General features: G+C 45.6%; 1 protein-coding gene and 1 long non-coding RNA gene across 2 annotated transcripts in view; one reads left to right on the top strand and one right to left on the bottom strand.

Moving 5' to 3' along the window:
• Positions 1-26,832, top strand: part of LOC308463678 — a 135,757-nt gene that overhangs the window by 105,901 nt on the left and 3,024 nt on the right. The gene's annotated exons all lie outside the window — the stretch shown is intronic.
• Positions 323-26,832, bottom strand: DPP8 (dipeptidyl peptidase 8). Its single transcript, XM_080982116.1, has 20 exons — positions 26,755-26,832; positions 24,260-24,533; positions 23,455-23,567; positions 21,452-21,625; positions 19,604-19,772; positions 18,503-18,613; positions 18,180-18,308; positions 17,382-17,443; positions 15,988-16,088; positions 14,044-14,221; positions 12,426-12,585; positions 11,644-11,723; positions 9,678-9,830; positions 9,170-9,305; positions 7,483-7,628; positions 7,233-7,379; positions 6,740-6,892; positions 4,951-5,093; positions 3,044-3,155; positions 323-708 (listed from the first exon to the last, which is right to left on the bottom strand). Exons 1-20 carry the CDS (start codon positions 26,791-26,793, stop codon positions 583-585), a joined length of 2,706 nt encoding a protein of 901 aa, XP_080838242.1. The 5' UTR covers positions 26,794-26,832; the 3' UTR covers positions 323-582.

Genomic DNA, 26,832 nt, shown 5'->3' with positions numbered 1-26,832 from the left:
AGCAGGGGGCTGGTCCACTGTCCCTCAGACCTTGGGGGGGGGGGCGGACTATATTGGGGGGGGGATGAATGAATTCCTATGTGCAACAATAACCCAGAGATGCATTTTAAATAAAAGCACACATTCTACTCATGTAAAAATACGCTGATTCCTGGACTGTCTGCGGCCAGATTTAGAAGGCGATTGGGCCGGATCCAGCCCCCGGGCCTTAGTTTGCCTACCCATGGTATAAAGTTTTGGGTAAGTACAGAGTAAGCCCACTTACTCTGGAGTGTGTGAACCTCCCTTAAAAGAGAGAAAAAAAAACCTCTGGACTGAAAAGTAGCACAGATGTTGACTTTTTTTATTTACATTTAAAAGTATTCACTTGCTGTACAGCGTCGTCTCCTTGTATGGCACCGGGTTGACTTTTTTAAAAAAATAAGGAGAAATAAAACGAAGCAAGGCCGAGGACGTGTCGACTGATCTGTGTGGGAAGCAGGCACCAACAACATGACGCCCCTTTCCGAGGCGTTTGGTTAAGCAGCTGTATTTGTCTGTGCTGAGAGTTCCTGGAAGGGTGGGCGGGAGGGGGAGGTGTCATCAGTGCTCTCCCTTCAGCACGGCCATGTGTGAGCCCAGATTCTCCTGGAGATAATACAGGAGGTGCAGTTCATAGTGTTCTCCAGACTCAGGGACCCTGATGCTGTGCCTCTCTTGTGGATAGATCTAAAGAAAGGGGGGAAAGGAGTCAATTTTCATTCTTTCTTGAGGTATTCACATAATCTGCTGCTTCAGACGTCTTGTAAGGCCTTTATCTTTTTGCCCAGGCTTTCTTTGGCCCTGCCTTCGCTGTCTGAATTCTTATTTTTAATATGCTTTTATACTACTGCTTTACAGGTTTTAAGTTCTATCACTGCATTATTGTTGCAGTGATATTATCGCTTTTGTGTCGTGCGTTGCTAGGTATCTTTCTGAATGTTTTTGGCCTACAACTCCCATGATCCCTAGCTAGCAGGACCAGTGGTCAGGGATGATGGGAATTGTAGTGTCAAAATATCTGGAGGGCCGAGTTTGAGGAAGCCTGGTTAAGGGGTTTACAAATGCTTCTCTAGATGCCCCCCTTATCACATATACAGCACAACATGACAACGGCTAATAATAATAATAATTTATTATTTATACCCTGTCCATCTGGCTGGGTTTCCCCAGCCACTCTGGGTGGCTTCCAACAAAATATTAAAATACATCTAACAAAAAAAGCTTGCCTAAACAGGGCTGCCTTCAGATGTCTTCTAAATCCCCCCACAAGAGTGTCCGACCCACTCAAGCCACCACCCTCCTGCAAACAAAACATATTGCAACCAACCAAACACAACCAACCAAGCTCTGGACTCTCTATTCTCTTACAATGCCAATAAAAATAAATATATATGTATAAATAAAGGACCTACCCACGTGATGCTGACACAAAACCCCTACAAACACGATGCAACAGAACGAAATATCATTTTCGCCCCCCACAACTGATCTCTCTCTCCCTCTCTCCTTCTTCCCCCAAATGCACAATGTCTTTAACAATCGTGTTTCATACCAAATGCAAACGAACTGCGAGAAAGACTCAACAAATTGAAAGTGGAGACGCTCTATGTACTTTCCCTTGTTGATTTGTTGGTTTTATTACACAAGAAAATCTTTAATAAAAACTTTAAAAGGAAAAAAAAAGCTTTTATAGAGGAAGAAGCAGGAATCCTCAAACTTTCTGGGCCTGGGGGGCACATTTGGAAATTTCCCTTGGCACCTCAAAGCAACCATTTCAAGAGAAGAAAAACTGGCAAAGCTCACAATTAGCACTGGTTAAAAAACAACAACAAACTACTAAACTAAATATAGCCAAGGGAATTAAACCAAAAGACACATTTTGGGTGAATTGGCATCCTTTTCTTACATACAGTGCTAAAGAGGAAAATCCTTTTCCACGATATTCCTTTTTTTGTTTTTTTACTGGGATTGCAAGTGGTAACTGTAACTACCACACAACTAAAAACAGAACAACTTAAGAGATCTAAGCAGGGATGTAATGTAACCTCACGTATTCAGAAAGTCCGGAAGGGTGAGCTTTGTTCTAACGCTATGGTTGCTGTTTTGTAATTTAAGAAAAGAAAGTTTTTGTTTTTATTTTTTTGCAATCCTCAGAACCATAACAAAACAAGCAAAACACCTACACACCCCGCAAAAAGCCCAATAAAGCACAGACAGCAAGAAGAAGTAGGCACACCCCCCCCCCCCGCAACAACGAACCTCAATTGTTTTGATAAAAAAAATTAAAAACTAGGAGGGACAGGAGTGGTTGGTGCGCAGCAGAAACAAAGGTTAAAAGCAGGGTCAGCAAACTTTTTCAGCAGGGGGCTGGCCCACTGTCCCTCAGACCTTGTGGGGGGCCGGACTATATTTTGGGGGTGGGGAATGATGCAAGAGCACCATGAGCCCCGATGGCAGCCTACCTGTGTCTTGCGAGCGGCAGGGGCTGGCGGAGGGATGATGAGCGGCGCACGAAAGGGCTCTGGAGAGGGGCTGCTTAAAATGGCAGCCGCTCGAGCGCTGCTGCTGCTGGCACCAACAAAGCCCAGCCCCCTTCCTCCTCTAGGCAGGGCGGGGAGAAGCCAGGAGGAGGGAGGGAGGGAGGAGCTGCCGCCATGGGAGGAAGAGGGAAAGAACGCGCGTGCTGGTGATCCACGCAATTCCCAGACCGTCCGCAGGCCGGATCCAGAAGGCAATTGGGCCTGATCCGGCCCGTGGGCCTTAGTTTGCCTACCCATGGTTAAGAGGTTCAGAGAAGGCCAGGATATGAAGCCTAGCTTGTTCCGAAGGTACTAACCACGGTTTCTCAGTTGGGACAAAACGGTATAGCAAAGGTTTGTTTGCTATACTGTGAAGGGAAGAGCAAAGGAGATGTGTATGTGACCAAAAGGCATGTTCTTATCTGGCTGGGGCTGATGGGAGTTGTAGTCCAAAATAGGTGGGAGGGCACCAGGTTGGTGAAGGCTGCCCTAGAGCATCTTACCTGTAGATCGTAAGGCTTCGCAGCCCGGACCAGAAAACTAAGCAAAATGCTGGTATGTGCAAAATGAACATTTTCATCAAGGAATCCATGCAACAGTAACAACCGGTTGGGTCTGAAAGGATGAGGGGAGAAACAGTAAGCAAAGCTTCAGATTATTTGAATTAGAATTTCTTCGAATCCTGGTATTGTCTGAAGATACCTATGTAGCTAATACCGGAAGGGGAGTGTGAAATAACAGACCCCCAGGGTTGGAATTTTCCCCACTGCTTTATTATTCCCACAGCCCATTTTAATTATTCAGAAATAGAGATTCATAAAACCAATTACTGGTAGTAACAAAATGCACAAACACAAGTCATACTTTGGCAACTGAAACCTGGATCTGAAAATCAGAGTGGCAATTGTTTTTTCAGCTGACTATCCCTAGGATGTGACACAGAAAGATCTTCAGGCCTGCTAAATGGGTTATGTTAACTTTTTCCAGTGTTTTTTCGTTCAGCCCTCCAGTTAAAATCTAAATAATAGAAGGGAAGCTTTAAGCTGACATGTTTGGGATTCCTTTTTTTAAAAAAAAAAAAGTATTTTTTTTTAAGAGTTTATAAAGAGAAATACAAAACAATCTCAAATATCCTTTTTGCCCAACATTATTCTAAGTAAAATAAAAACATGACAAAAAAGAGAGAGATAAGAAGAAGAGATAGAAAAGAACTTTCAAGAGGAAATAGAAAACATGCAATTCAGAGATTAAAGAACTTCCCATTCTTAGTCTGTCCACTATATATAATCACTTCATCCATGTTTAGGATTCCAACAAAATAATTTCCAGACAAAGTTTTGAATTAGCTAGGTCATCTAAACCATGCGAATATCACAATCCTATCGATGGCTGCTTATAAGTCCTAATAAGTTCAAAGGAACTTACTCCCAAGGAAACACATATAGGAGGAAGGGGGAACTTGTGGCCTTCCAGTTGCTGCACCCCAGCTCCCAATGGCTCCTGCAGCCAGCATGACCAATGGTCAGGGATGTTGGGGAACCGCAACAACTATAGGACCACAGGCCAGCCACCCCCAGCACAGAGGATCACAGCTGAAATGCACTTAAACGGATTTTCCCCTTGTAATAAAACGATTTAACTACTTTCGGATATTGGGCTAACGGTTCCCATATCTACAGAATATGCCTGTTCTAGTTTATTTACATACCACTTTTTGGCGCAAATGCCAAGAATTATTTATGGGGTGAACCTCTGTGAAGCAAATCAAATCAGAACAACTGTGTGAAATCAGATCTCTCATTGATTTAGGACAGCAGAAATGTGTTCTAAGTTTTCTGGAAAACTCACATCGCTGATCCCAAGGCTCCAAAACAATACACTTCCTCCAGCCTCCCATTTCTCCATTCACCGTCCCGGAAGATTTAAACACAGAATTTAAAGCCCAGGCCAATAAGAAAAGGTGGGAACGGATGGCAGAATACCAGCCTAAGTCAGAAGAAGCAGACGGTGTATGTGTCTGTATGGAGGAGCTGACAGGGCCACTCTAGGATAGAAGACACAATCTTCCCTCTCAAGCCCTGTTAACAACAACTGTGGCTGATCTACAGCCAGCCACTAGGGTGGTATGTCTAATTAATGCACTTAATTAGCACTGGGGCTAATTGCGTAATTTGAGGCAGGGGGGAGGTCCGCCTGCAATTTCTTGAGGCAAAAGTTAATACTTTAATGACAACAAGGCTAGAAAAGCAGATTACTCGTAATGGGCCGTGATTATGTAAATGCCCATTCAAGTTTATTAAGTGGTTCTTTACTACCACGCAACCGTTTAAGCATTTAATTAGGCAAGAAACAGCAGCGTTAGGTCGGAATTTAGCACAGTTGGGGGTGGGGGGGGCAGGAACACACTTACTCTGAAGGAAACTTATCCGCTTGCATAGCCACAGAGCCGAGGTAATAGCCCTGTTCATTATTATCTGGGTGACCCATGTAGCGCTCGGTGTAGCCTGTATCGTAGAAGAGCCACAGGGTGACTGGGGCACCAGCAATGGCGACCTATGGGTAAGAAAACCATCAGTGTTGTGTTATTCTCATTAATGCATTTATTTCATAAAATGTACATATATAATACTGGATTGGTTGGGGGGGGGATATGAAAGCAGTCTGCAAAAAGAATGAAACAATGAAATTAACAGTAAAAAGAAAAAGTTGAAAACCCCAATGGTAGCTTTTGTGCAATGTGACTCCCCCCTTCTTTTAATATAATTTTTATTAATTTTTCTGTTTTACAATTTCAAATAGACATTTTACATCCTTAAGATATCAATGACTTCCCTTCTTCTCTTTCCATAGTTCATTTGATATATCTTATATCCCTGCATATTTTACAAAAACTATACCAATCGGTTTACACTGTTGAATTTATCTTAATGCTGCCAGCGTTTTCAGCCGTACACAATTATTTTCCATATATTCAATAAACGGTTTCCAATCTTCTCTAAACTTTATGTTCTTCTTGTTCTCTTATTCTACATGTTAAGTCTGCGAGTTGTGCATATTCTGTCAATTTAAGTTGCCATTCTTCTTTGTTTGGGACCTCGCTCGTTTTCCATTTTGGGGCTAATGAAACACGGGCAGCAGTTGCTGCATACATAAAAAACCTTTTCCATAATGTGACCTTCTTCCTTTGACATATAGCTTATGTCTCCCTTGATGCCACTGATGGCAGCTGTCTGTGTGTGAATTTGTGGCCACATGGATATCAAATTGACTTTTATCAGAAAAAATAAACTCTGGATATGACTTTACTGTTTTAAAAAAGGGGAGGAGGTGCCACCACTCTGAAGGCCCTATTGTAGGGGTCAGCAAACTTTTTCAGCAGGGGGCCGGTCCACTGTCCCTCAGACCTTGTGGGGGGCCAGACTATCTTGGGGGGGGGGTGGAAATGAACAAATTCCTATGCCCCACAAATACCAAAGGAAGCATTTTAAATAAAAGCACACATTCTACTCATGGAAAAACACGCAGATTCCCGGATGTCCGCAGGCCGGATTTAGAAGGCAATTGGACCGGATCCGGCCCCTAGGCCTTAGTTTGCCTACCCATGCCCTATTGCGACATTGTACAGAATGGACCAGCTGATGAGATGGTATCTGTTGGAGCCGATGGGCTGGGTATATAAAAGACCACATTTCAAGTTATCCAGTTCCAAGTTTTATGCAACTTTATATAGTGGTACCAATACCTTTCGGTCACCATGGGCAGAGATGACCAACTTTTTCATTTTATGAGGCAGGCACTCGTTTTCTCCTGACTGGGGGCTGAAAGTGAATTTTTCCATACAAACTTGACCCCTTCCAAATGGGATTCTTTGGGGGAAGGACCATAGGTCAAGAAGGGTTAATCACCTGCAGAAGGTCCCAGGTTCAACCCCTGGCAGCATCTGCAGGTAGGGCTGGGAAAGATTCCCTGCATGAAACCCTGGAGGGCTGCTGTCAGTCAGTGCTGACAATACTGAGCTAGATGGACCAACGGGTCTGGCTCAGCATAAAGCATCTTCTTATGTGTTATATTTACAGATGGCACAATCAATCCTAACAAGACTTGAACTGTCAAATGAACAGGACATCTTGCAAAAGTTGGAAATGGAAACACACAACACACACACACATACCCGGCTGTCTTGTTGCACATTATCCTACCTTGAAGATCTCTGGCTTCTGCAACAAGGCCATAAGGGAGAGGTATCCCCCGTAGGACCAGCCATGAATGCCAACCCGGTCCAAGTCGATGAATTCGTATCGGGAGGCCAAGTACTGCAAACCTTCCACTTGGTCACTTATTTCAATTTGTCCCTGTTGGAAGAAACCAACCCCCACCCCCCCAAAATAATATTAGGCTTGGAAAAATAATGGCATCATGGACAATGGGCAGGGGGAAGTGTCATCAGGGAAGGGTTAACCTTACACTCCCCAGCTGTTATCCCCCCCCCCAAAAAAAATCAGAATTAGGCTTGGGGGGAAAGCCTTCTATGACCTCCAACGGAATGTTTTTTCCGAGCCTAAATGCAACTGGGAAAGGAGGGATGAGGCCTCTAAGGCAGAATTCTATGAGATTATCTCATCTCTTAATAAAAACGCAAGGTTGCAGCACTCAGACCTGAGTCAGGACTTCTGTACCTATTGAGCAACTTACCATCTTATATTTAAAGGCACCTTCGAACTTCAGACCGCGGTGGCAGGATCCCCTGTTGTCAATCACCACCACAACATAACCAAGGGACGCTAGGGTGTTCAGGCGGAAGTATTTGACCCCTTTAAACCGGTTGTTCACAAGTTGCACCTGGAAGGAAGTGCAGATTAAACTTCTACATTGCACACATGGGGGCTGATAAAAAACAACATTTTTTTATTCACAGCTTCCAGGAACAATGTTATCAACTGACCTGGGGCCCCCCGTATATGAAGAGTACTGTGGGGTACTTCTTCCCGAGTTGTAGGTTGTGGGGCTTGTAGATCATCCCATAAAGCAAAAACCCTGAGGAGCTCTCGAAAGAGAAGATCTCGGGCGGGACGTAATCTGGGAGAGGCCCTGCAAGGATGCAAGCACAGCTGTCGTCTGCGTTCAGCATGGCAGAGCGGAGTTGGCCATTGTATCTGGACGCTGAACATCCACAGGTTCCCAAACCCTTCAGTCCAACCCATCTCAATAACCACAAGCCTCAAATTTAAAGCAAAGCGTATTTAGGAACAGCTTCAGATGGGTGGGTGTGGGTGTCCCTACTGGCATCCAGGATGTCACCAGTACTAGCCAATAGGTGCTTTACCTGAAACAGTTATAAAAATAAGCAGTCTTGAGTGCTGTACAGTCGTACCTTGGAAGTCAAATGGAATGTGTTCCGGAAGTCTGTTCGACTTCCAAAACGTTCAGAAACCGAAGTACGGCTTCTGATTGGCTGCAAGAAGCTCCTGCAGCCAATTGGAAGCCGCGGAAGCCCTGTTGGACGTTCGGCTTCCAAAGAACGTTCGCAAACCGGAATAGTCACTTCCAGGTTTGCGGTGTTCGGGAGCCAAAACGTTCGACTTGCAAGGTGTTCAGGATCCAAGCTATGACTGTATTTCCCATGACAAAGCCTAGAAGGTTTCTGCCCTCTCCTTCAAAACTGTACTCCTATCCATTGCTTCCTTTATCTTTTTAAAAATAATAATAATTTATTTGTACCCCGCCCATCTGGCTGGGTTTCCCCAGCCACTCTGGGCGGCTTCCAACAAAGATTAAAAATACATCAAATTATCACATATTAAAAACTTCCCAGAACAGGGCTGCCTTCAAATGTTTTTTAAATGTCAGGTAGTTGTTTATGTCTTTGACATCTTATGGGAGGGCGTTCCACAGGGCAGGCGCCACTGCCGCGAAGGCCCTCTGCCTGGTTCCCTGTAGCTTTGCTTCTTGCAGTGAGGGAACAGCCAGAAGGCCCTCGGCACTGGACCTCAGCGTCTGGGCTGAACAATGGGGGTGGAGACGCTCCTACAGGTATACTGGGCCGAGGCCGTTTGGGTTTAAGTCTGTACACTCCTGCATAAAATTAGATTCTGACTGCACAACCACAATCCTTGCACCAGGAAAGGGAGAACCCCAGTCACATGGGCCAGAAGTGGCCCTTCAAGCCTCACAGCCCTCAGGAGCCTCCCTAGGCCACCCTCCTCTCTCCAGAAAACCCTCCTCAAATGCTTTTGCCTGGCCTGGAATGTGGAGGGGTGTGGGTGGGTGTGGAGAAACCTCTGACTCTGGCTTGGCCTACCATACAGAGGCCATAGTTGCATCTGTTGCTCTGCACACCAGGGCCGTGTGGCCCGCTGAAGGCTGCCCATGAGGGAATATGGCCACTGAGGTGGAAAAGGTTCCCCATCTCCACCTCACAAGAGTCCCACCAGTTTTCAAGTGGCTTCCTCACATGAGGAAGTACTGCAAAATTCCTTCAGGATGCTTTGTAAGCTTTGGTTCACACATGAAACGAACCGACAAATAAAGGAAGAGTTGTCACAGAGGATGCATGAGGGCAAGGATGAAACAAGGCTCCGGGACAGATGTCCTTTCACCTTCTTAAAGGCCTGGCACCATATCTGAAATACCTGCAGAATCTAAAATGGTAGCCCAGAATTCCTTGGACCTGTTGGAAATGTCATCTTCGAGGCCGGTCAGCTTGTAGAGAGACACCTCGTGCGGGTTCCTCTGGTTGCTGAATTTACAAATCACCATGTCGCAGTTCTAGAGGGCAGGAGGAGAAATAAGTGACCACCTCTGAAAACCAGCTTGGGCCTACCAGGCAATTTCCCTCAAGGTTTATGCTGCCATCACACTGTGCTTTATACCATTTCCCTGTTAGTTTCCATTTTATATTTGAGCTTCCACCCAACATAAAAGCCATCTCCGGAAACGTTGTGGAATCTCATAGACGTTTAGCGCTCGTGCCTGTGTTAATTGGTTTCAGAAATAACCAGTTTGAAAACCAATTGACCCATAAAATTGCAGGAGTAAAGTGATGAAATTCAGGGTTCTGCATCAGCACACAGTTTCTTCCTGCTATCTTCATGTGGGAACTCAGCACAGAACAAAACCACAGCAAAGGAGGTGAAATACCTGACTGACGCAGCAGGCGTAGGAGAAACCAGCTTCTGTCAGCCGCTTGATCTCCCCGGGGTTCTCGTAGTGAACAACATACAAGTGATGTTCCAAGGGGGAATCCTTTGTACCTTCAAAATATACCAGTTTTTTAGCTTCATCCACCTGGATCTGATAAAAAAAAACAAACACACACACACAAAAACACAGAAGTGACCCAAGTTTGTACCATCAAAAATTCCCAGGTTGGATTTAGTACTAAGTTCATTTCATCTGCCTATGTGGAAAGCTAATTTAAAACCCTAAAGGAAGAAGTTACTTCCCACTGCAGCCTCCTGGCTCAGGATAAAGCTCTCAGGTGAATCTTGATGCTGGCCAGAGAATGAAGCGGTAGGACAGACTATACCACTCACTGCAGGGCACATACCACTTCCGACTGCAACTCCCTGCAAACTGAGGACTAGCACATCAGGAACAAGGGTTCTATCTCAGCACAAACTATGCCAACTATGTTCGATTTCAACTAGCGGGGAGCATTCAAAAGATGTGTACCCCTCCCTGGATGAATATTGAGACCCGTGTTGCCAACTTTTTTTTTTTAAAGAGGCTTCCAGCATCTGCAGAACCTGAGATATGAAGGAAAACACACAAACGCTATTCTCGTTTTCTGTTTTTGTGGGAAATTAGCCGACTTCCCTCCCTTTCGATGTCTTGTTTGCTCCCACCCCCAGAAAGATCCTTTGGGACACCAATGCCCCTGCTCTGGGGAGGAGTGGGGATTCCGAGAGCTGCAATGCCTGTTTTCCCTCCATTACACAACTTCAACTGCATGATTTTTTTCCACTTCTAGTTTGGATTTCTGTGGGTGTATCCCTAACAGGATGTGAAAACGGGGGCTGTGTACAGATTCCCGAGCCTGTGGTGGGGTTGCACAACCCCTGTGGCTGCTTCCTCATGCCCAGTTACTTTGTAGGGGCCACAGATCCATGGAATCAAGCTGCAAGGTGGCGTGTCACAGATAGGAACGCCCCTCTCTTGTTTGTTACTGGAGAGATCTGCTGTGCAGCTAACTCGGAGCTGGGCTTTTAGTGTGGCTGCCCTTGTTCTGTGTAATAGCTGCCGAGTCAAGATACGACAGGTACCAATTTTCTGCAGTTTCTGGAAACAACTGAAGACATTTCTCTGCCGACAAGCCTTCCTAACCAGACAAATTGGTCGCTGCCATCAGTGTCCACATTACATTGCGGTTCAAAAAACACAAAACAACCCACCCCCCATCACATACTGTTTTTAGTTGTTTTTGTTATATTTTCTACACTGTTAGGTTTTCTACATTTTACATAAGATATGTATGTGGAACGTGATCAGTAAATGACAACGGCAACAATGAACCTAAACGATAATTCCACACAAATCCCTGACTGCATTGTCTGTTCTGTTTTTCACTATGTGGGCACTGAGGTTGCATTAAAGTTTTCCCCCTTGATCAGACTAGCTTGATGCTCAACCCATGTTTAGGTAAAGGTAAAGGGACCCCTGACCATTAGGTCCAGTTGTGACTGACTCTGGGGTTGTGGCGCTCATCTCGCTTTACTGGCCGAGGGAGCCGGCGTACAGCTTCCGGGTCATGTGGCCAGCATGACTAAGCCACTTCTGACGAACCAGAGCAGCGCACGGAAACACCGTTTACCTTCCCGCCAGAGTGGTACCTACTTATCTACTTGCACTGGCGTGCTTTCGAACTGCTAGGTTGGCAGGAGCAGGGACCGAGCAACGGGAGCTCACCCCGTCGTGGGGATTCGAACCACCGACCTTCTGATCGGCAAGTCCTAGGCTCTGTGGTTTAACCCACAGCGCCACCCGCGTTCCCCCCAACCCATGTTTAAGCTCATGCTTTTTGGGGATGGGGAAAGGTCAAGCACATACTTAAAATTCCCAAATGCATTTGCCAGATTAAAAATAAAATAAAATTGAAGGGTCTTACGTTGGACCCGTGTCGGCCAAGAACTTCCCATTCCCCACTGGTAATCGGCACCTCTTCTTTGATGGGACACAGGAAATCACCTGCAAAAGCCAAGATCAAAATTATCGGAATGTCTGCGCGGTGGCAGGGGCTGATGGGAGCTGTAGTCCAACAGAAGGCAAAGGCTTCCTATGGGGCTGCTACAAGACCCTCTCCTGGGCTGTCACCCCACACATTTCTGAGGGTGGCGGAACAACCCAGAGGGCCCTCTCTGCTGATCTTGACATGCAAGAAGGCTGGTAAGGAATCACAGAATTGCAGAGTTGGCAGGGACTCCAAGGTTCCTCTAGTCCAACTCCCTGCAAGGGAAATCTGGGCTTTACAAGCTGAGGTTTGGATCCTTGCCTGCCCAGCACAAGGCAAGCCAGCCAGTTTCGGCTGTCAAGTTCTCCAGTCTAGATTACAGAGAGAAAATGCAAATTGTTGCTTCGTTTGCACACTGTATTCCACAAACGTTGGGTACCGGTCTAGACAAAGCAAAGCACCCACACTTTCCATATCTTTCCTCTTGGGCTACTGAGATTCCTTACAACACTTCAAACTCATCTTCAGAATCATAAGGACTAGCAGCTTAATTTTTTTATTTTAAAGTGGGGAACAAGCTGACTTGCGGAAGTGCAGGGTGCTTACAGCCCCAATCCAAGCCTAACGGGCCACTGCAATGCTGGGATGCCAACCTGAAAGAAATCTCTATTATTCTATTTCATTTGAACTTAGGAGCAAAAATGGCCAAAGCTGGTTACTTGGAGCAGGGAGTCCTCCACTCGAGCGCTTGTACCGGCTCTCCTTTAAAACGGTTGTGATTCTGTACAGGTGGCGGAATCCTGTTTTGCACTCAGAGGCAAAGATGAACTCTATCTCATCCTCATTGGTTTGGGGGAAAACGTGGAAGATATCGTGGACCTGTTGGAACACAGGAGGGTTGGAAGTTGAACCGAAGGATGGAGATTGAGCCCATTCGCACGCAACTGTAAACTGAGGTTTAATATTATGCGGACAAGCCTAGTCAATGCAGAGCAAAGCATTTGCCTCCCACACCCCTTTCTTTCCTCTTGCAGCACAGTCACAGCAGAGTCTTTTTTCACTTTTAAGGAACACCAGCTTTGTTTGCTTTATGTTTGAAACAGGAATCTTGGTTTATAAATAAATAAATAAATAAATAAATAAATAAATAAATAAATAAATAATATTTTTTTTATACCCCGCCCTTCCTGGTTCAAAAAACCGGGCTCAGGACGACTAACAACAAATTTAAAACACTTAATTGATGCAACAAAAAACAGCCAAAAATACAGTATAAAACATGAATAACAATAAATTCAGAATTCAAAAATCAATTTAGGGGGGAAATCCATCCAATAAACATTAGATGATCACCAGGGCTAGCTGGCTAAATCAGTCCTATTTGGGCCAGCGAGGAGACCAGGGGAGAATTAGCTTAACACAAGATCTGTTTAGTTAAGTTTTGGAGGGGGCTTGCTGTGAAACTTATCTGTTTGTTTCAAACAAGGATCCCTAGTACAAGCAATTAAAGCTAAGCTGGGATTCTTTAAAACTGAAACTAAGCTCTGTCAAAGTCTTCCTCCTGGACACAAAGCATTAAGGCTGGCCAGCGCAGTGCTATGGACCACAGTTTAGTGTTACTTGGAAATATGGTTACTAGCAAAATCAGCCTACCCTGATGTGAACAACTCAGTCCTTCTCTCTCCATCACCTTTGAGGTGCCTTCCTTCCAAAATTCCCCTGCCTGTCCAGTCATTTCTTACCGATGACACAATCAGCACCTACCATCCCCTGGAGCCTGTGTGAGCTATTTCCTGTAGGGCAGGCAAACTGACCACAAACTTTCATATAGAAGCTGCAATAGTTGTCGAGATTCTGTAGCTGACACTTTCCCTCCAAGCAGTTATAACATTGTTATAACTATGACATCACACTAGGGCGTGGCTGAAGAACCTCAGACCCAGGGACTGAATGTGGCCCTTCAGGCCTCTCTATCCGGCCCTGAGGACCCGCCCCTTCACTAGGCCACGCCCCTCCTCAGCCTTGCTTGTATCTGGCTTGAATGTGTCCTTGGACTGTGGCAATGCTTTTTGCTTGCCTGGATGGAAAATCACATGTTGAAGTGGGGCAGAGGCAAAGCCTCTGACGTGGGTGTGGCCTGAACTTAAGTCTGTTGCACAAAGGCAAGAGCCACACCTGTTGCTCCACCCACTATTGCCTCTTGCTCCACCCACCACTAGCATGTGGCCCCCGGACTGTCGCCCAGGTGGCTGAATGTGGCCCTTGGACTGAAAAGTCTCCCCACTCCTGGTCTAGGGGCTGCTAGCAGGACTTCGCTCAAGGGGATAACGTTCTTACATTTATCCAGATGTCTGTTGTTTCCTCGTAAACAATCAGCGGCGTGACAGAGTCGGGCACTGCGTCGATCAGCTTCTGCCTCTCCATGGCATCCTCTTCCACGGGGATAAATAAAGCGGGGGGAAGGAGCACAATTTGAAGCCGCGTTTGAGAGCGATCAAGCAAGATGGCCCAAGCACTGTGGACGGAAGGGGGAAAGCTTCGGAACATGGCAAGAGCTACGGCTGAGCACAGCAGTCGAAACACCAGTTCCCACAACCCCAGCTGGAGAGATCCGAACCCAAGTCCCTGTGGATGCCAGTGGGACTTCCTTCAACGTTTCTGAGCACAGTTCCATGTGTTGGTGCTGAGCTTTAAAGCCCTAAACGGCCTCAGCCCAGTATACCTGAAGGAGCGTTTCCATCTCCATCATTCAGCCCGGATATTGAGGTCCAGCTCCGAGGGCCTTCTGGCAGTTCCCTCACTACGAGAAGCCAAGTTACAGGGAACGAGACAGAGGGCCTTCTCGATACTGGAATGCCCTCCCATCAGATGTCCAGAAGATAAAGAACTACACAACTTTTAAAAGACATCTGAAGGGAACCCTGTATCGGGAAGATTTTAATGTTTGATGTTTTATCGCTTTTTTATTTTTATTACTAATATTCTGTTGGGAGCCACCCAGAGTGGCTGGGAAACCAGTCAGATGGGCGGGGTATAAATAAATTATCATCATCATCATCATTATCCAAGGAAGAGATTTGGACATTGTGCTCAACAAAAAACAGCTATAGACTATGAAAGGGTCATTTGGAACAACTGAACAAGGCTGATTTCATATCATATCAATCACAAATATGTTGTATTATAAATGTTATTATTTATTTTGGAATGCCCCTCAATCGGGTCATGTCAGGGGACTGCCATCGGAACAGGGGAGGGAGGCAGGGGGATACAGAGAGCCTCCAAAGCTGTTGAGCAGCAGCGCCTTGTCTGCAGAGGGTTGAAACGTAAGGAGGGGAGGAGGAGATTTGGGGTGTCTAAGTTCTTATGCTGCGGGAGAAACCAGAAGGGGCCACTCCCGGAATCTGCAAGCGACTAGGATGGACATGAACTTTGTGTTTCTGCACTGTATATAGTTTGCACCAATAAAACCTGTAAAAGACAGGTCGGAGTCCTGCCTGGTTACTCGCGAGCAACCACCACCAGCACCTGACAGGTCTCAAAATCAATACAGCAAACTGCATAGAAGCATGTTAATGGAAAGGGATCAAAGCATCGCAAGTGGTGTTGAAATTTTGAGAGGTTGGATAGTTACAATGGAGTGGTCTCAGGGTGCACATTTTTATTTATTATTATTACTATTTATTACTATTATTAAATAAAAATGTATTTAAAATTTATTATTATTATTATTATTATTATTATTATTAAAAACTAAAAAAGAAGCATATGTTGGAACTAAGTCATATGTACCATAATAAAAAATAACATTAATTTATTTCATAGAATCTAAGCATTGTAGAGTTGGATGGGACCCCGAGGGTCATCTAAGTCCAACCCCCTGCAATGCAGGAATCACAACTAAAGCATCCATGATAGGTGGCCATTCAACCTCTATTTAAGAACCTCCAAGGGTTTATTATATCTGTTGACCACCTTCTTTCCTCCAAGGAGCTCAAGGCGGCATACATTGTTCTCCACTCCCCATTTTATCTTCATAACAACCCTGCAAGGTAGCTTAAGCTGAGAGAAAATAACTGGCCCAAGGTCACGCCCAGTGAGCTTCATGGCCAAGCAGGGATTCGAACCCTGGGATCCCCGGTCTGGGCTGATCCTCTAACCATTACGCCACACCCAATAATAACAAAGCCCTCCAACACAAGGAGTTTGCCTCCTGCTCAGAACAGTCCAGTTCCAGCCAAGAGCTGCTGGGGAAATGCAGGAAACCATAAAAACACGCACTATTTCCCCTCTCGGGTCCATCCTGCTCGAGTGATATACTCCACGCCTTCAAACAAGATCTCAAAGGGCTGGACGAGTTCCTTGTCAACCACATCGGAAATCTGCCAAGAGAGGTGAGGGAAGTACCGTTCAGAAAAGCTCTCCCAAAGTGTGCTCCTCCAGCAAGCCTTTTAGGTCCATATCTTTTATCCCAGTCTGCATCTGCACTGGGACTGCTTTTAAGAGGTCTTAAATATTTTTTTTTTAAAACTGTTTTCTCCATTGCTGTTTGCTACCCTCCGGGCTCCTCTGGGAGGATGGGTGGCATACGCATTTAATACATAAAATAAAAATATAAGCTACTAATTTCACAAATTACTGTGATTGTAATTCATTAATGCATGGTTTGCACATTAATGGACTTGTTTCAGTTAATATGCATCTTAATTAAATTAACCCCACAATAAAAGGTAAAGGTAAAGGACCCCTGGACAGTTACGTCCAGTCAAAGGCCACTATGGGGTTGCGATGCTCATCTCGCTTTCAGGCCGAGGGAGCTGGCGTTTGCCCACAGACAGCTTTCTGGGTCATGTGGCCAGCATGACTAAACCGCTTCTGGCGCAATGGAACACCGGGACGGAAGCAAGCCAGAGCACACGGAAACGCGGTTTACCTTCCCGCTCCAGCTGTACCTATTTATCTACTTGCACTGGTGTGTTTTCGAAATGCTAGGTTAGCAGGAGCTGGAACAGAGCAACGGGAGCTCACTCCGCCATGGGGATTCGAACTGCCGACCTTCTGATCGGCAAGCCCAAGAGGCTCAGTGGTTTAGACCACAACGCCACCCTTGTTCCCACAATACACAGGCATTAATCCTACCAATTCGCAATGATCATTTATTTATTCATTCATTTTGCTGCACTGATATCCCCCCTCCTCCAGGAGCACAAGGGGCATTCATTGTTTGCCCCCTCCTCAATTAGTCCCAACAACAACCCTGGGAGACAGGATGGGCTGAGAGGCAGTGTTTGGGCTCAGGGTCACCCAGTCTGCTTCATGGCTGAGTGAGAATTTGAACTCTGGTTTCCCCCAGCTCCTTAGTCCGACACTCTAACCAGAACACCACACTAGTTTTAAAAGATTTTAAAATGGCTATAATGCAAACCATGTGAAATGTACCTCCCGTTTTGCAGTGCAAGAATCCAAACCTTTGCCCCCACCTCCGCCGGTCATGTGGCCCCCCGAGGATTTGAAACAAGGCAATGTGGCCCTCGGAACAGGAAAGGCTAGCCACCTTTGTCTGAAGGCCTCATGTTTCTTGCCCCATTTGCTTTCCAGCAGTTGCCCCATTTGCCAGCAGGCTAGGCAAGTCACCAAACTGATTCAAATGAGGCAAATTAGAGCATCAGACTTACTCTGCCCTCAGCGTCGATGGTTATTTCAGACAGCTTGAAAGTTACTTTGGGGTTAGCGGTACCTAAAAAAGAAAAGACAGCAGTCAATGGTCACCAAGGAATGGCAGAATTATTTCAGGGCAGTGTCCTAAAAATTGGCACTTTCTGCTGCTGCCCCTACACATGGAAATGGCTTTTCAATTATTTGCTTCCCACACCTTGTAAAGATGTATCTTTTTGCACAAGCTTTCCTTATTCTATAAGGTTGGATCCTGTACCATTGATAATTTTGTATGGCTTCCCCCACCACTCCGCTCTGTTTTTACTATATTGTTTGAGAGTTTCATGTTCATCTGACCACTCAGAACGTTTTTAAATCTTGAAGTGGTTTGGAAATACAGTGGTACCTCGGGATGTGAACGGGATCCGTTCCGGAGCCCCGTTCGCATCCTGAACAGAACGTAAGACGCGACTACGCGTCTGCACGTGTCACGTTTTGCCGCTTCTGCACATGCGCGTGACGTCATTTTGACCGTCTGCGCATGCGCGAGCAGCGAAACCTGGAAGTAACGCGCTCCGTTACTTCTGGGTCGCTGTGGAGCGCAACCCGAAAATACTTAACCTGAAGTGTTAAAAATTAAGTGTTGAAATTAACGGACGTTGCTTACACAGACCCATAAACGTGAGTGGACCTAGCAGTTTGTCAGATATACTGTAACCCAAAGCAAATAAATTTCACACTGAAATGGAAAGGAACTGCTGGTGGCTTTCACTAGGATTAAACCGCCCCCATTTGACCCATAGCACAATCTATCTCACCGGTTTTGGGGTACCGAAAGGAATCTGTCCTCCTTGTCTCCAACATGGGGGATGTGACATGAATTATCTCCACCTCCGACTCGTCATTCTCTTCATACAGAATTCTAAGGATTTTGCCTCCACCTACAGCTACCAGAAAGATGGATGCAAAATGAAATTCAATTGGAACAAATGCAAGGTTCTGCATTGGCCGGTATAACCAGCTGCACAAATAGAAGATGGGGGACATCTGGCATGTGAAAAGGATCTAGGGGTCTTAGTAGACCATGAGTCAACAGTGTGACGCAGCAGTGAAAAGAGTTAATGCTACTCTGCATACTTACTCATCTCTGAATCGGGACACCACCAGTAGCCGGAGTATCTGTCAAACTCTTCCTGTAGCACAAAGGTAGCAACCCCAGCAGACTTGGGGTCCTCTTCAATGTTGGCAAATTCTATGCAGGCAATGCCAAGAAACATTATTTTTCAGAGAGAAGAATGCCCATGGAAAGCTTGAAGCATGCATTGTGAGCCATAAAATGTCCATTATTGTAGCTGGAATGGCAAGGACTCCACCCCACAGGGGGGATGGAGAACCCCTCTGGCTCTCTGGACCAGGCCCTTAAGAGGGTCAGCTTTGTGGGCCAGATATGACGAGTGGACCTATCAAAATTCGTTGGATAACTTTGCAAGTGTCCACCATCCTGCTTTAAACTTCTAATGTCGGAGGTTTAAAAGGGGACTGCACAGGCTCAAACAGGAGCAAGGGGAGTTGTCTTAACATTCTTTGCAAAAGCACTCTTTGAAACAGCCGACCTCCTTCTCCTTTAAGTACCTGACTGACAGAGTAGGTTGACAGACAAGCCCCCTGCCAACTGCCCAACTGCACCAATATTTAAAAGAGCATGAGTGGCTGCTTCAAAGAGGGCTTTGGCAAAGGACTTGCGCTTTGCAAAAGCACTCTTTGAAGCAACTCTGCTTCTCTTTTAAGAGAGTCAGATGGCGGCAGCCAAATTTTATTTGACTACCACTGGATTAAAACACGTCAACATCTGCATGCATGGACTGGCTTGCCTAAATAAACATGTTTCAAGCAGACACTGAAAGGAGTTCAGCAAAGGAATCTTCCTGAAGTCAACAAGCAGGGAATTCCAAAGTGTAAGTGTCACTACACTAAAAGATCCATTTCTTACAACTGCAGAATTAGCATTATGTGGCACCTGTAACAGTGCCAGTTCTGCAAACTGAAGTGGGCACAATCTCTACAGACCCCATGCCAGAGACAGATGGCCCTCCTACTCTGTTGGGGCATCCTTGCCCATGAGAAATGCGTCACCTACTCGGCTCACATGTAACTCCCAAGCCACTTTTGCCTCCTCACACTGCCCCACTCGTGCTGCCCTCGACATTCTTCTGCATTTGTCCCATGCTAAAGGCAACCATACCTTTGTGTACAAATGTCAGCCTCCGTTCTTCTTTGGTTGCTAGATTGGAGATCCAGATGTCATTGCTATGGATAAAAGCAATCCAGTTTGGATCTGCTGGGCAGAGCTTGGGATCCATCCGTATGTTTGGACAGCTCGTCTCTACCAAATTGGGCTGCAAGGGTTGTTTCTGCAAAAAAACGACCGTGGGAGAGAAAGACACTGGAAAACAGCCTTTTTGAACTAGTGAACCCTTCCCATGAGGCTCAAGGAATTTTTGCAGAAAGTGTCTGGGATGCAGTGAGAGTCAGCAAGAATGAATCGCCTTACGGACTTTATTAGCTTAGGAAAAATGGAGAGTAAAGGGAGGGGCATCAAATGGACCGGGAGATGTTTCTCACCCTCTCTCGCAGTATTATTTGATTATTCATTTATTTCAAATGCGTATAACTCGCCCTTCCTTCACCAAAAGAGGCCATAATAAGAAAACCACACAAATGCAGTCATAAGCAATGCGGCAGACAGCAATTAAAAGCAGCATTTGTTCATTTAGAATAGTGCGTGCTACTTTCAAATAAAGAATATTAGAAGTCAATGGGTCATCCAATGAAGTAGAGGCACAACCTCTTCTAGGAGTGAATCCCACACGATGCACAGTGTGAAGAAGTCCTTCCTTTTGCCCGTCAAGAATCTTCCGATACTCAGCTTCATTGGATGGTCCAGAGCTCCAGTGCTATGAGAGAGGAGACTGAAGGAAAACTCCTCCAGAAGATCTCAGTTGGTGGGGAGGATCAGCACCACATGGCTAATTGTCCCCCATGTTACAGAGGCCCAATTGGCCTCCACTAGGAGTCAGGCACCTCTGGTTACACATTGTGGAACACTCTTCCAACAAGAATGTGGCAAGCACCTAAGAGCCTCAGAAGAGCTTGCAGGATCAGGCCAAAGGGAGCCCCCTAGCCCGTTATCCTGTTCTCACATTGGCCAGCCTTCATGTGAAACCTCCAAGCAGGTAAAGGTAAAGGACCCCAGGACGGTTAAGTCCAGTCAAAGGCGACTATGGAGTTGCGGCGCTCATCTCGCTTTCAGGCCGAGGGAGCCAGCGTTTGTCCACAGACAGCTTTCCGGGTCAAGTAGCCAGCATGACTAAACCGCTTCTGGCACAACGGAACACTGTGACGAGTGCCAAAGTGCACAGAAACGCCGTTTAGCTTCCTGCTGCAGAGGTACCTATTTATCTACTCGTGCTGGTATGCTTTCAAACTGCTAGGTTGGCAGAAGCTGGGACAGAGCAACGGGAGCTCACCTCAACTGCGCAGACTCGAACTGCCAACCTTCTGATCGGCAAACCCAAGAGGCTCAGTGGATTAGACCACAGCGCCACCTGCTCCCACTCTCCAAGCAGGACCTGAGCACAACAGCACTCTCCCCTGCCGTTTCCAGCAACTGTCACACACACTTTTGATTTTCAGTTGTCTCTTAGAGACCTTTTTCAATGTAGATAGGCCTATGTAACTGTCTACATTTTTTGATCATTTTGATGACATTTCCCCCCTTTAGTTTTCATGGTGTTTTGCATTTTATAGCATATTGCATTGTATATTTTATTGTGGGGTTTATGTTTCAGCTATTTTATTTTCTTGTCCCCCACCATGCTATACTGTATGAACTGACAACATATACACATGCTGAAATAAATAAATAAATAAATAAATAACCCCTGAAGTTTGGACAACTAGCAAATAATTGTAACCCACTTCCAGCACTGTGGTCAGGCTGATCTTTAGCCTCCTCCCTCCAGAGGGCACTGTACCTAAAACCCAGAGCACAGAGCAGTTCACAAAAGTCTAGCTTGCCGTCTTTTATTACCGTGAACCCGTGGGGACCTCCATCTTTCACGTGGTAAATCCCACTTCCGGCTTGGAACAGGAAGGTGCCACTTTCTTGGTGATAATCGTAAGAGGCGATACCAACCGTCCCGATCCGCTTCCTTTCCCGCAGCAGCTCCTCCTCCCGAGAGTACATCCCATAATCGAGGCTGGCCTGACCGGCAGAAAGCAAGAGGGAGAAAACTACAACCCACAGCCTGTGTTTTCTTTTGTTGTTAGGGTGTTTTTTCACTGCCACTGAGGTTTTTTATTTGTTTTACATTGTCAAAGAAAATCCAAAGTATGATTCAGCAAAAGTTAATTTATGATTATGGCTGCAACCCAATGCAGAATTATGTGAGGATAACATCTGCTGAATTAATTCTAAGCATTTATCTGTTTGTATTGTTTACCACATGCTCCCTATCACCACCCAACCCCAGCTGGCATTCCCAAAGCACTTACAAAAAGAGGGGAGGGGGAAATACAAATATTACAAATTGAAAAGGTAACCCAGAACTGGATAAAATACTGCACAACCATTAAAGACTCGTGTATTTTTAAAATTTCAGACATGCACAGGAGCAAGATGTCTGTGACATAGAAAGCAGTGGGGCTCAGTTGCAACTTCCTTAAGGTCACAATCCGGTGTTTATTTATGTGGGGTTTAATCCCATGGCATCCAACTAAAGCTGCATTCACACAATAGCTTCTTCCACTTTACCAGTGTTTCTCATTCCATTCATTTCTTCCTTACATTTGAGGCTTCACACACCGTAAACGCCACTTATGAGAAACAAATGGAATATAGCGCATTTTAGCACTCATTTCCATGTTACTTGATTCCAGAAAAAAATCCATTTGCAGCCCCCTTAACCCAGATAATTGCAAGGGTAAAGTGACAAAACCTGGGGCGCTACACCAGCATACAGTTCCTTCCTGCCTTTTTAATGGGGGAATCAAGCACGCATGTGCAGGAAGGGTCAAAATGTCATTGTCCAATGGCATTTGTTGTTGGGCCCAATGACGTGATATGTAGCATGACATGCCAGTATTATTGGTCGAAAAACACAGTTCCATAGCACAATAGGTACTGCAATGCGAATGGAACATTAGGAAACAAGACAGAAGCACTAGCATTATAATCAGGAAAACAAATGCGGTATTTCCTATGTCTGAGTGTGCCCAAAATAAAGGGGGAGGGCTTGCTTCTGTATACTCATAGTATGAGGAATGAAGTCCCATGGATTCCAAAGGGGGCTTACATCACAATGATCAGATTTCCCCCATGCAACTGGAAAGGAGTCAACCAACCTGTTTTAGACACCTACATGGGAGCGTTAATTTTTAGAATGCACTACTCAATATTTTCATTCTCGATTTTTTAAACTGCAATATTGACAGCATGCATTTAGTTTCACTTTAGGGTTTCTAATTTGTAGACTATATATATATAATATATATATATATATATATATATCAGATTAAATATAGATTAAATATGTTGATACTCAGCTAAATCAAGAGCAGGCCCACTGAAACCAATGGAAGTCCCAACAATTTCTGTGGGTTTACTCTAGAGTACGAGTAACAGTGGACATCTCCCATAATAAACAACACTTGCTGAATTGTGCCCAAAGACCTCTGCCATGCCTTTTTCCTTAAGAAAACTGCAGCAACCAGGCCGAGGCAATCTGTATTAAATGCTTTTTTAGGTAAATGGAAGAAGGAGCTGTCTCAACAAAGGGCGGCTCACCAAATGCATACAAGCAAAATATATTAGAAATGGAAAATGCTTTGAATTTTTAATTGGCAACGAGTGTAGCTAGGCAGGAGGAGAGCTGGAACAAACATTAGAGCTGTTAAGATACCCTTTGCTAATGGGTTTTCATCTTTGACAGCTGCCAGTCTCTCAAACAGGGCGTGTCATTACCTGGAAGACTGTCCACTGGAAAAGGAGAAAGGGAGGGAATGAAATGTGTAAGATTCAGGCTAGTCACCTACGTGAAAAAGATCCAAGAGTGGCTTCCACGAGAGCAAAAGAATCGCAGCCTTGTTTATGTTTTTGGGAACTTCAGAATAGAAAAGTGTATTTTCTCTGTTCTCACCGGACATTGCTGAGTATTAAAAAACAAAACACAGTTTGCAATTTATTTATTTTTGCATTAGCCGAATACCAAGCAGATAAGGAAGAGAGAAGCCAAATCCTGTTGGGAGACTTTAAAACCAAAAACTACCATGATTTCTAAAATAAACCCTTTTCGATGCAGTTCTATTTTTATTTTCATTTTCAGTCAGTATTATTTTAACAATTCACTATTCAGCTAATAAAGTTAAGAACAAGTAGCTGATTCGGCTTGTAACCAATTCAATTTTAACAAATCTGCACATTTCCCAAAATCTTAAGGAAATAAGAATATAACATGAGCCTTCCTGGCTTAAACTGAGGATGAATCTTCTTCAGAATCTTTACATGGCATTATTTCCACCACCCCGATAACTGGTATTTAGAGACAGACAGGCTCAGTTTGAACGCAGAACTAAACCATGGCTTACTGCTCTGTGAACCCAACATAGGTCCCCTCTCCTCCTCGCAGGAGGACGTCTGATGAGTTTATTCTCACTTTTAAGGGTTACACATGCCAGCTTTATAACCCAAGGTTTAAAGCTGGGTTGCTTGGAAACTAACCATGGTTTGTTGCAAACCAGGATCCCTGGTTCATACACGTTGCTTAGCTGAGATTCTTTGAAAGCAACACTAGACACAGCAGAAATCCTCCAGGCTGCATGGGAAGCTGTCAAAACTTACCCAGATAATAGACCCTGTCCGAGTGGGGGCTCTCTGCATCCGTCCTCTTCACAAAGGTGAAGTCGTGGGGCGCCTTGGCCATCAGGCAGCCGTGGTCCTTCCTGGTGTCATTCAGCAGCTTCTTCAGGTGGCTCCAGGAATACCTCTCCACGTAGTACGGTTCCAGCTTGGCCTTCTCCCCAGGCGCCACATTCTCCCTGTGCTCGGCCGTTTCAAAGATTTCGAGCCCTGGCTGCTCAGTCTCCATTGCAGCTGCCATATTGCATGTTGATTCCTATAAGGGAAAACCCCACGAAACCTCTTTAAGCCACAGCAACCTCTCCCCAGCAGACGGGCCAGAGCGCCACCACATGAACTGGAGAGGTTCTCTGATGTTTCAGGAAGGGAGACTTTCCAAGGCTACCGGGAGATGCTGGGGACTGAACCTGAGACCTCACCTCAAAAAAGGGGTATTGCAGAGCTGGAAAAGGTTGGAAACCAAAACGATCAAGGGGGGGTAGAGAGATTCCCTTATGTTGCAGCGCTTGGGACCTTTAGGTTTCGAGGAAAGGAGAGTTGAGAGGTGACATGATAGTTTATTAAAATAAAACATGCGTGGGATGGAGAAAACGGATAGAGAAAAGTTTTTCTTCACCTCTTGTGACTCTGGAATTCATGGCTATCCAATTAAGTTGAATGTTAAGAAGATTCAGGGCAGATAAAATACAGTGGTACCTCGGGTTAAGTACTTCATTCGTTCTGGAGGTCCGTATTTAACCTGAAACTGTTCTTAACCTGAAGCACCACTTTAGCTAATGGGGCCTCCTGCTACCGCCGCACTGCCGGAGCACGATTTCTGTTCTCATCCTGAAGCAAAGTTCTTAACCTGAAGCACTATTTCTGGGCTAGTGGAGTCTGTAACCTGAAGCGTATGTAACCTGAAGCGTATGCAACCCGAGGTACCACTGTAAAGTCCTTGCTCCCACAGGTAAATGATGGAACTTGCTCAGTGATGGCTACCAACTAGGATGGCCTTCAAAAAGGATTGGACAAATTCATGGAGGAGAAGGCTATCAAAGCCTGCTAGCTATGCTCTGCTTGCATGTTTGGCGGCAGCAATGCTCCTGAATGCCAGTTGCAGGAAACGGCAGGAGGGGAGAGGGCACTTGGGCTCCCGTCCAGCTTGAAGGCTTCCCACAGGCACCTGGTGGGCTCACTGGCCAGCTCCAGCGAGATCCTCTTATGTACTTCTGCAGCTGACTTACAGGGAGCCTTGCCAGCTCTACCTGCAGAGCAGGGCAACTGAGATGATCAAAGGTCTGGAAACCAAGACTTGTGAGGAACAGCTGAGGGAGTTGGGTATGTTTAGCCTGGGAAAGAGAAGATATGATGGCCATCTTCTACTATCTCAAGAGCTGTCACATGGAAAATGGCTTGCTTTCTCCTGCTCTGGAAAGTAGGACACAAACCAATGGATTCTAATGACAATAAAGGAGATTTCCGACAAAACATCAGGAAGAACTTTCTAACACTAAGAGCTGTTAGAGTCAGACAGTGAAACAGACTCTCTCAGAAGGTGGTGGACTCTCCTTCCTTGGAAGTTTTTAAGCAGAGGGTGGATGCATTATCAAGCTGAGATTCCTGCATTGCAGGGGGTTGGACTAGATGACCCTCAGCGTCCCTTCTGATTCTATGATCCTGTGATCCTTTGCTCTGCCACTGAGCTACAGCCCTTCCTCAGCCTTGGAATCTGCCTTTTGCTGATGCCCCATCTATAGTGCATATTTAAAGCTGTATCACACTACTTTGAATAACCCCAAAGAATTCTGGGAGCTGTAGTTTGTTAAGGGTACCAAGTTTTAGTGAGATCCTGTTCCCCCCACAGAGCTAAAAATTTCTAGAGTGGTTTGACTGTCAATCATTCTTCCCAGGGAACAGTGGGGGCTGTAGCTCTGGAAGGCAATAGGGGTCATGCCGTGACTGTGTAAAGCTTTAAATGTTTTTGTGCACATAGGGCCTGAATGGAACCAAGAGTCAATCTGGTTCCTTTGACATTGTTTACACAATTCTCAGGGGTTATTCCCATGTTATTTCCCAGCCCCACCAATGGATGCTGGAAATTGAGCCTGGAAACTTCTACATACCAAGCAGATGCTCCACCATCGAGCTACAGCCCTTCCCCTCAAATGAGATTTCAGGTCTCATGTCCTGAACATAAGGAAATAGGGAGTCGACATGTACCAACCACTGGTCCATCTTGCTCAGCATCACGGCAGCAGTTCCTCAGGCTTTCTGGATCCCTCCCAACCCCACCTCCAGATGCCCGTGATTGAACCCGGGACCTTCTGCATGCCAAGCAGGTGCTCTTGCCACAGAACCACCAGCCCTTCCCCCTAACAAAAACTGACAGGTGCCTTGTAGGGCGTCAGATCATTGGTCTGCCTAGCTCAGCGCTGCCTACACTGACTGGCAGCAGATCTGCCGGGTTTCAGGCCGGAAATCTCCCCCAGCCCTACCTGGAAATGTGGCGGGGTTGAACCTGGGACCTTCTGCATGCCAAGCAGGTGTTCTGCTCCTGAGCTTCCGCCTTTCCC

The sequence above is a fragment of the Podarcis pityusensis genome, assembly GCF_964106645.2.
Source record: "Podarcis pityusensis genome assembly, chromosome: 14".
NCBI classification, from domain to species: Eukaryota; Metazoa; Chordata; class Lepidosauria; order Squamata; family Lacertidae; genus Podarcis; species Podarcis pityusensis.
Note: the sequence above shows the minus strand (reverse complement) of the source record. Positions and strands in the feature narration are given on the sequence as shown.

What these genes read in the sequence shown, in the direction of transcription:
- DPP8 (XM_080982116.1), bottom strand. Translation starts at nt 26,793, where the DNA reads ATGCAGAAGGTCCCAGGTTCAACCCCGCCACATTTCCAG. An exon ending in CACTCTTGGATCTTTTTCAC is followed by an intron (nt 21,626 to 23,454) that starts GTAGGTGACTAG and finishes TCTGCCGGTCAG; the next exon opens with GCCAGCCTCGATTATGGGAT. An exon ending in TTGGCCGACACGGGTCCAAC is followed by an intron (nt 9,831 to 11,643) that starts GTAAGACCCTTC and finishes TTTTTTTATCAG; the next exon opens with ATCCAGGTGGATGAAGCTAA.